The sequence below is a fragment of the Sinocyclocheilus anshuiensis genome, unplaced genomic scaffold (genome assembly GCF_001515605.1).
Source record: "Sinocyclocheilus anshuiensis isolate Anshui unplaced genomic scaffold, SAMN03320099.WGS_v1.1 scaffold43, whole genome shotgun sequence".
Taxonomy (NCBI): Eukaryota; Metazoa; Chordata; class Actinopteri; order Cypriniformes; family Cyprinidae; genus Sinocyclocheilus; species Sinocyclocheilus anshuiensis.
The window spans coordinates 1,334,822-1,343,359 of NW_015549580.1; the positions used below are offsets into that span (position 1 = coordinate 1,334,822).

Sequence of the window (8,538 nt, forward strand, 5' to 3'; positions counted from 1 at the left end):
TTTTCAAACATTGCTTCATCTTGTCTGCAAAATTCAGTTTAACTTCTATTATGTTGCAGACAAGATGAAGCTATGTTTGAAAAAATGTAAAAATGTGTCTCAAACAATACAGTCTACATGAGACAGGTGTTGAGTGGGGAAGCAATCATGATGCTCATAACCACATCAACGACAAAGTCCAATTAATTGAAGCAATAATAAGAAAATTGTGATAATATCAAGGTACAAGTTCAGAGCAGCAAAGATGTACTCTTCTGGATTGATGCTGTATTTGTGCTTTCCGCCCAGTATGAGCTGCGTGTCCATCACCAGGTACTAAGAATGGAAAATGAAAGTGAGAGACAGTAAGATAAGAACAGTAAATTGGAACTATTAAGCACAATAAAAGATTGCTGGCAGACCATTATATTAATACTATGCCAGCCTAATAGTACAAGTACTACAGTGTATCAAGAAGCCCTCCTAGATAAGGATTATGCATATCAATTTCGACAAAGCTACATTGGATAAAGCATGACTATAAGAAAGATGTGTTCTTACCACAGAGAAGATCAAAGTTCCCAGTGATGCGTAAAGGATGTACAGATACTTTGGAACATAAAAGTTAAGATTAATTAATATAAATAAGTAAGCATTTTTAATAGGAGGAAGAAATATTAGTTGATGATTTACCTGTGATCTCAGAATTGCACAGAGTAATGCAAATGAAAACAGCGTCCAGCATAATACCCATATGCTCCCTGACAGAGTTGTGAAGTCCCACTAAAAACAAGCATGGGCATGTTTACTACTTTATAACTAAAATTTTGTTAATACAATACATACAGCCAATTTTGTAACTTACTTTAGACTGCAGTGAAAACAAACTCATTGCAAGAGACACCAAAGCAGTTGCACCCACTGCCCAGAGCACTGCCTCTGCTGAATAGTACCTGAATAATAATAACAATTCCTTACTATAACACTGGCTGTGTTACTACAGTTTTTGAATAATTGAAGAGCAAGTTTTTGAGTAATTGAAATGCATTTACTGCATTTTAATGATGTTTTTTACTCACACTACCACTGATCCAAGGAGAAAGCCTTCTGTGATTGTCTGTGTGGGAAAACAGCACTTAACATTTACAAAAGTTTCACATTTAATGCTCACCACAATTAAATACAGCTGCTCTGTATTTTACTTACAAACAGCACTAAGAAGATGAAGTTTAAGGGAACTTTGCGACGTATGTCACCACAACAGATGAGCACAATGATTAGAACAAATGTTGCACACCTTGTGAATTTTGAACAAACACAAGAATTCAGTGTAAAATGTATGGACGCAATACATGCATATTATTTAAGACATGCAGAACAAAGGAGAAGTGCTCACATCATAGTGTAGGTAAACCAGTATGTGTCTCTCACCCAATCCTTGAGTGTCTCCCTATAGGAAAAGGGCATAAATGTCAGCATTAATAATATACTGTACACACATTACTGTTCAAAAGTTTGAGGTTGTAATATTTTTTTATGTTTCCCAAAGAAGTCTCTAATGCTTGATGTTTTTATTTGATAAAAAATACAGTAAATACAGTAATATTGTGAAATATTATTACAATCTAAAAATAATATATAAACTGACGTAAAATAAAGACGAGTATACAAGCTCAAGCCTATGAAGTAACACTTAAGTACACTTCATTATCTGTCATTTGTGTTTCGAAATGAATTGAAGTAGGTGTGGCAACATGAACACCAGTCTACTCACCAGTAAAGAAAAGCACAGATGATTCCAACAGTTGTTAATAGTTGAACCATAAGTGTCAGATACACTTTTCTTATGAAACCTACATGAAGCACATTTGAATACAAGAAACAGCATTTTTAGCATTGACCATTCCCATGTGCATGACATTGCTGATAGCTGACAGCTATTTAAAAGTACATAAGCTCTTGTATTATTAAAATTCGACTGTATGCCTAATATATACATATAAACATATTTCATTTGTGAAAATGTTTTAGTGATATTTCATGTATTTTTGCTGTGTAGTAAACACACACACATCAAGAAACATGACTATATTAGGTTTTAACACAGAAAAAACTTTACATAGACATTCTTTCTGACTGTAATAGCACAACCAAATGATTAAAGTCATTTCAAGAGAGCACAGCTGACCTCTTCTTATGGTAGCATCTGAAAAGCAGTTCTCATCTTCAAATCCAAGGGTGTATTCAGGGGGAGCGCTGTCTGGAATCCCTATATTGACATGTTCAACAACGGGGGGCATCATGCCAGCGGTGGGCTGCCCAATGTTGCCCTGCGTTGCATTAGGATATTGCGGAGGGTAATAGGGGTTGTATGGAGGGGGAGGCTGCTCTCTGTTCATATTATATCTCTCAACAAACCTAAATATAGGTATAGACACAATGTAGGAAATAAAGAGTAAATAGTACAAACTCTTAAAATGTTTTACGATAGACACAATCAACACAGACATATACTTTTTGTATGACAGCACATTTATCTTGAATAGCATAGTAATGACACATGTTTAAGATCTAAAATTCATTTAGGATGTCAAATTCTCTTTATGTTAAATCGTTAAAATTTTTATCTAATACACAAATGTTACATAACAATATTGTTAAATTTTGCTCAAATTAGAACCACCACTTACCGTTGGCACTCCTCTGCTTCCTGTTATGAGTTGTGTAGGGCAAAGTCTGTTCTCGATGAGTTTGTCTCCAGAGGGACAGGACTTTGCATAGCTTATCAAATCAATACACATTCATGAGAGCCAAGTTCATGTGGGATTTTTTTTTTTTTGTACATTTCACAATGAAATTAAAACTGACATAATATAAGTACCTCTAATGAGCGACTATGCGCCTCTAAAATAAAAAGTTAATGCTTTATTTCATTAGAGGACAACCTCTTTGTGGTGTGATTAATGGGATAGTATAAAATTCTCTAATTCTTTTGCCTACCATCAGTTTCATAAAAGCGCCAAGCTCCAAAAATGACAAAAGACATCATAAAAACATCACAAAAGTTGTTTTAAATCTGGGCCTATTTCATCACTCAAAGCTGTTGGTGTGCATTGATTCGGATGACTTGGAATATAGTGCGTTTTGTCTCATCTTTCACCTTTCACTGTATGGAAAAAATGTGACCATTCTGCTAAACTTTACCTCTAGTGTTCCACAGAAGAAAGAAAATCTTTGAAATAACAAGAAAGTGAGAAAACGATGAAAAAATTTTCATTTGGGGGGAAACTAGTACTTTATTATATATATATATATATATATATATATATATAGTAGCCATTGCTCCAGTCTTCAGTGTCACGTGATTCTTCAGAAATCATTCTAATATGCTGATTTGGTGATCTACAGTATAAAGATTCCTTACTATTATCAGTGTTAAAAAATTGCTGTTCTGCCTTTGTGTGTGTGTGTGTACATTTATTTCACAATTCTCTGATGCATAAAAAAGTTCAAAGAACAGCTAAACTTTTGTGACATTATAGATGTCACTTTTGGTCAGTTTAATTAATCCATGCTGAAATGTTTTTTTATTTTCTTAAAAAAAAAAAATAAAAAAAAAACTTACTGACCCCAAACGGTACTACAGTGTGTTTGTGTGTGTGTGTGTGTGTGTGTGTTGTGTGTGTTGAAATAACAAGAAAGTGAGAAAACGATGAAAAAATTTTCATTTGGGGGGAAACTAGTACTTTATTATACATATATATATATATATATATATATATATATATATATATAAACCTTTGATATTAATGTTAAAGCATTAATATATTTAATTTATTTTCATATTTTATTACATTTCTATGGGAAACTTGACTGACTACTTGAATTTGCATTGTCAGAAAGTTGCATTGCATATCCTGTAGATGGCGTTAAATATATTGACAACTAAATGTGCAGGTGTGCTACCTTAGTCATGAATAAAACACGTATACCCATAAGTTAAAATGAACTACAAGAAGAAGAAGAAAAAAACAAATCAAGAAAATTACTATTAATAATTCATTAGCTGCTTATTTGTATGTAAATATCCAAACACTGGCGGATCTTTGGTCCTGATTAATGAATAAGGGACTGTTCATGCCCACTGCTGCATGCGCAGCTTTGAAAAGGACAGTCAAAGCGTCTTAGAACTTTCCAAAGAAATAATTGTGTCATCTGTTACTCTTTTCCTGGCTTTTGAGTGTATTTTAATCTTTTAACAGTTTTAATCGTTTCAGCATTTGACTTGTATGGCGGGGTGCCACAAACTTATATTATATTCTTGCACGAGTCTAGTCTATATTCTTGCACGAGTTTCTTCGTGTTGTCATCTGTCTCAATTTAAAAGTCGACCTGGTTGTTTTGATGCACAACCATAGCAAGGCTACAGGCAAAACGTGAGAGGGGATGAGCAGAGGGAGGGCGAGAGAGAGAGGGAACAGAGGCGAGGATGGGAGGAGGGACGACAGAACGAGAGAGAACCGTTCAGCCACTGGCCTTCACCAGAGTGATTAATATTCAATGACCTGTGATCCAAACTCACGCAGGGGACGTCAAAACAACATTGGTTTAATCATCTCAAAGAAGGAAGCGCAGGGCGAAGTGAACTACTGCTCTTGCACTCGAAGTCAGCGCTTGCCAGTGGCGATTTTCAAACTTTTGCTTTGTTAATTTCCAAAGTCAGGATGGAACGGCGTCTTGTATCGTATGCAAATACGTCTGCTGACGTAGTTGATCATGTGGGTTTTGGCGTAGATCCCCCTGTGATCGCCAATTTTTTTCGGCTGTTGTCTTTAGAATTCGGCAGAATCGTTACAATCGTACGCTTCTGTGGGCTGTACACGTGGAAAAGTACGCAATTTCGGACTCCAGCTGTCAATAACCTCGCATCCCAGCGTTTTCCGTTGGTTGGTGGCAGGTAAGAATGGCTGAATTATTTGTGTCGGTTGGAAAATTGGCAAACAAGCCTTAAAGTTGCGGGCGTGTTTGAATGCACACAATAAGTAGTAGCCTGAAACGTGCTGTAAAGTGCTTCTGATGTCAGTTGTTTATTTCAACTGAACTTTGTTTGCCCAAGGCATATTGTAGAAAGTGAGCACCAGAATAACCGCATCGACCTGACCCGATAACCTCAGTTTTAACGTTTCCAGCGCTGTGATTTGGTGTGGCTTGCGGAAAGTTTCATAGAATGGTTAAAGTTAATAGGCAATGGGCGCGAGAACATGTCTACTTCTCTGATGTCGAAATAAGCAGCAAAATATGGCTACCAATGTCGACATGGCGTTACGTCGGTCCAAGTGATTTCTATTGGAGTCTGTTTTGCCGCAATAAACCCCTCTTTTCCGTTGTACGCCACGATCGGGAATCTATTTCGAACTAAGAATGATTACTTCATGCACTTGTATGAAGTGAGCATGGCACGCAACTACTTTGATTTCGGCCTGGTGTAGTATGATGTAGGCAGTGGTGACGCCTTCCACGACCATACTGCATGCATCAGGCGCGAGCCACATTGCAGCACTATTCACATCTGCGATAGTTCCCAAAATTGTTGCATCCATACTACTAGAGACTCACAGCACCCTATATAGTGCAAATTAATTTCTTAAGCTGAATATACGACTCAGTAAGTGCCGAAATGAGTTGTTCAAAATTCTTAATATAGCATACAGTTAATGCATCGTAAATCATCTCGGCGAATATTTCTAGGACACTTCAGGTGATTCAAGTGTATCAAACTAACGGCCCACGCGTGATATTTGCTTCAGTGTCCAGTCACATGTCATTACAAATGCTTTCCCAAGGTATGTACAGAGTACAGACCGAATCTCCCATCTGTCAGAAATCCTGGACTGTTTACTTATGATTGGCAGGTCTTTCTTACTTTTTCATGTAGTCTGATGTTGCTGGAAAATCACTTGTAAAATATTCCTCCAATATGTTTTAGTGGATGTAAAAAAGGTTTAGCAGTTTTGTAGGATCAGAGGATTTTCTTGTTTAAATAAAGTCATACATGGCAATAAAGCTCTTACTGAATCTGATTCAAATCAAAGAGAGGCATCTGTATCTTTAGATATTGCAGCAACTTCAGTGGTGACTCCTAAACCATCATATGTGAATAGTTTTTCTTAAAATAATCATATATCTTCTCCCTTGGAATCTCATATTACTCAGTGTAAAATACTCTGTTTGTGTTCTTACCACATGCTCCATCATATCATGATGGACTGTAAAATCTGAGGTTTAGTTTACAGTATAAGGCTAAATGAGAGAAAATCACTTTGGTTGCTCTTGATTATTGACTTTATAGTAATTTATTTAGGATTATCAATTAGTACCATATTTTATTATGTTGTTTACTAATCTAAGTAGATAACTGATCTTTAAAAATTGGCTTAGAACTAAACAGAATATTGTTAACATACTATAAAGAAGCAGCTATTCTCATGTGTTTGAAGTCTCATTGTGGTCACTGAAGGGCATTCGGATGCAATTTCATCGAAGTTTATTCTGTAATTATGGCATTTTAAAATAACTAAACATTCTCGCTCCTCCTGACACAAATACACTTGCCAACCTTGTGGGTCGTAGTATGGAAACATCTCTTATTACAAAGGTTTATTCATGGAACCAAGACTGAGGCAACTTTTACAAAGTAGTGACGCATATTGTCAAAAGTACAACTCTGCATGAGTCGCTCTGGCACAAAATGCAGTTTGTGCCAGGTGACTGGCTGGATTCAAAATGGCTGCCCGCGTTCGTGAGGAGCTGACGTCTTTGAGGAGGTGGTTGCTGCTGCCTCTGCCTCGTAGCTCGTGCTGTCGGTGACTAAGCCGACAGTCGCTGATGTCACAGCCGTGGGCTGGGCTCCCTTGAAAGCTGTGTGTTCTCTGTCGGTGCTGGTGGTCATGACTCCACTGAAAGTAGAGCCTCTTTGTGAGGGAGTCTGGCTTCACATTGGAGCCAGGTTATTTATTAGTCACAACTGACGTGTGTTACCAGCTGAAGTAGCAGTTGAAGGTGGAATACTATCTTGTTCTGTTTTCTTACTGCATACAACAGATCATGATTCATCACTATTCATGACCATATTCATGTCATATCTTACCATCATTCTTGTATATGATTATTATATATATTAATGCATTTGAGCGGCAGTGAAAGCAGCTGGGCTCTTATACAGATGGGCCTCATCATAATAGATTCTTACTTGAACTAAAGAAAATAAAACAATCAGTTTGAGATGGCTATTTTCTTAAAGGGAAAAAAAGCGTTAAACTTTTTTGCAGTCGCTCGCTGTTTAGCAGTCTCTCTGTTGCCAATATTCTGTCCTTCTTTTGCAGTCGTGATCCAGCTTTTTTGGATGTGTAATGGAGAGACTGCATATAACTATAATTCCTAACAAATGACACAGAAGTTTATTCCTTTGCCTGAGCAGGTGGTGTTTGATTTAAGCGGCTACATTTTAAAGCCTGTAGATCCTCAGGTGACTTGAACTACATTCACTTTGTGTCTGAGCTGCTGTATAATTTTTAGAGAAGCTAAACTGTTATAGCAAATGTGAAAGATGGTGTTGATCCATCAGGGATATGAAATAAAATGATTTAGGCCTAAAGATGTTGAGTTTATGCTTGAGTTACTGTCTTATCACTGCCCTGGCCTGAACTTACAGTATGGAAAAAAGAAAATAAGGGTTTGCAGTCAACAGTGTCTGTCACGACTCACGAGTAGTGTCTGTTCTTTGTTTAGAGAGGAAGTTTATTAATTTTGAACCGGTGCCTCTGAGGCCTTGTCAGAAATGGTGGTGTTTAGATGAACGTCTAAGATACAAATACTAGGGATGCACCGAAATTAAAATTCTTGGCCGAAGCCGAACAAAATTATTTTCATTATTATTTTATATATTTTTAATTTTTTTATTTTACAGAACCACAGTAAAATTACAATAACATTTATTAATGTTGATGGAGTTCTTGCTTTTTCTCAACTTTTATTTTGGCAGAAACCCGCAGGAAGACCTCAGTGCTTCTTTTTGTTGATAACAGCATGCAGATTTATGAATTCATTACGAATTTGGGAAGATGTTTGTTGCACGTATCACATTGCCACATGCCTTTAAAAAAATTCACAAAAATGTTACTGAGCAACTGACGATTAACACAGTTTTAGCACAGATTTTCCTCGCGCTTTGGACTTTGAACCCTGGCAGAAATACATGCAATTCGTGCGTGCATTAGAAAATATAACATTCTGCAGTTTATTTACCACATGCCTTGTAAAAATTCATAAAAATTTGACTGAGCAGCTGACGAGTAACAGTTTCAGCGCAGATTTCCTTCGCGCTTTGGACTTTGAACCCTGCCGCCGCGAGCTCGTGCAGCGCTGTTTGAACACGTGCAATTCCTGCTTGTATTAGAAAACAACATTCTGCAGTTTATTTAATTGTTTAAAGGTGGGGTAAGCGATTTCTGGTAGCCAATGTTGACATTTGAAATCACCAAAACAAACACGCCCCTACCC

General features: G+C 36.9%; 2 protein-coding genes across 4 annotated transcripts in view; one reads left to right on the forward strand and one right to left on the reverse strand.

Moving 5' to 3' along the window:
- Nucleotides 1-32: 32 nt before the first annotated feature.
- LOC107657623 (protein lifeguard 1) lies at nt 33-2,719 on the reverse strand. Its single transcript, XM_016445778.1, has 10 exons — nt 2,670-2,719; nt 2,168-2,397; nt 1,754-1,832; nt 1,376-1,429; nt 1,186-1,276; nt 1,059-1,096; nt 845-932; nt 673-762; nt 541-588; nt 33-315 (listed from the first exon to the last, which is right to left on the reverse strand). Exons 2-10 carry the CDS (start codon nt 2,376-2,378, stop codon nt 166-168), a joined length of 849 nt encoding a protein of 282 aa, XP_016301264.1. The 5' UTR covers nt 2,379-2,397; nt 2,670-2,719; the 3' UTR covers nt 33-165.
- A 1,830-nt stretch (nt 2,720-4,549) lies between these two features.
- Nucleotides 4,550-8,538, forward strand: part of LOC107657694 (zinc fingers and homeoboxes protein 2-like) — a 21,083-nt gene continuing 17,094 nt past the window's right edge. For 2 of the 3 annotated variants that reach the window (XM_016445895.1, XM_016445894.1), the window contains exon 1: nt 4,550-4,936. The gene's annotated coding sequence lies outside the window, so the exon portion shown is untranslated. Of the gene's footprint in view, nt 4,937-7,014; nt 7,039-8,538 lie in introns of those variants that run through there. The other variant, XM_016445897.1, reaches the window with a different exon arrangement.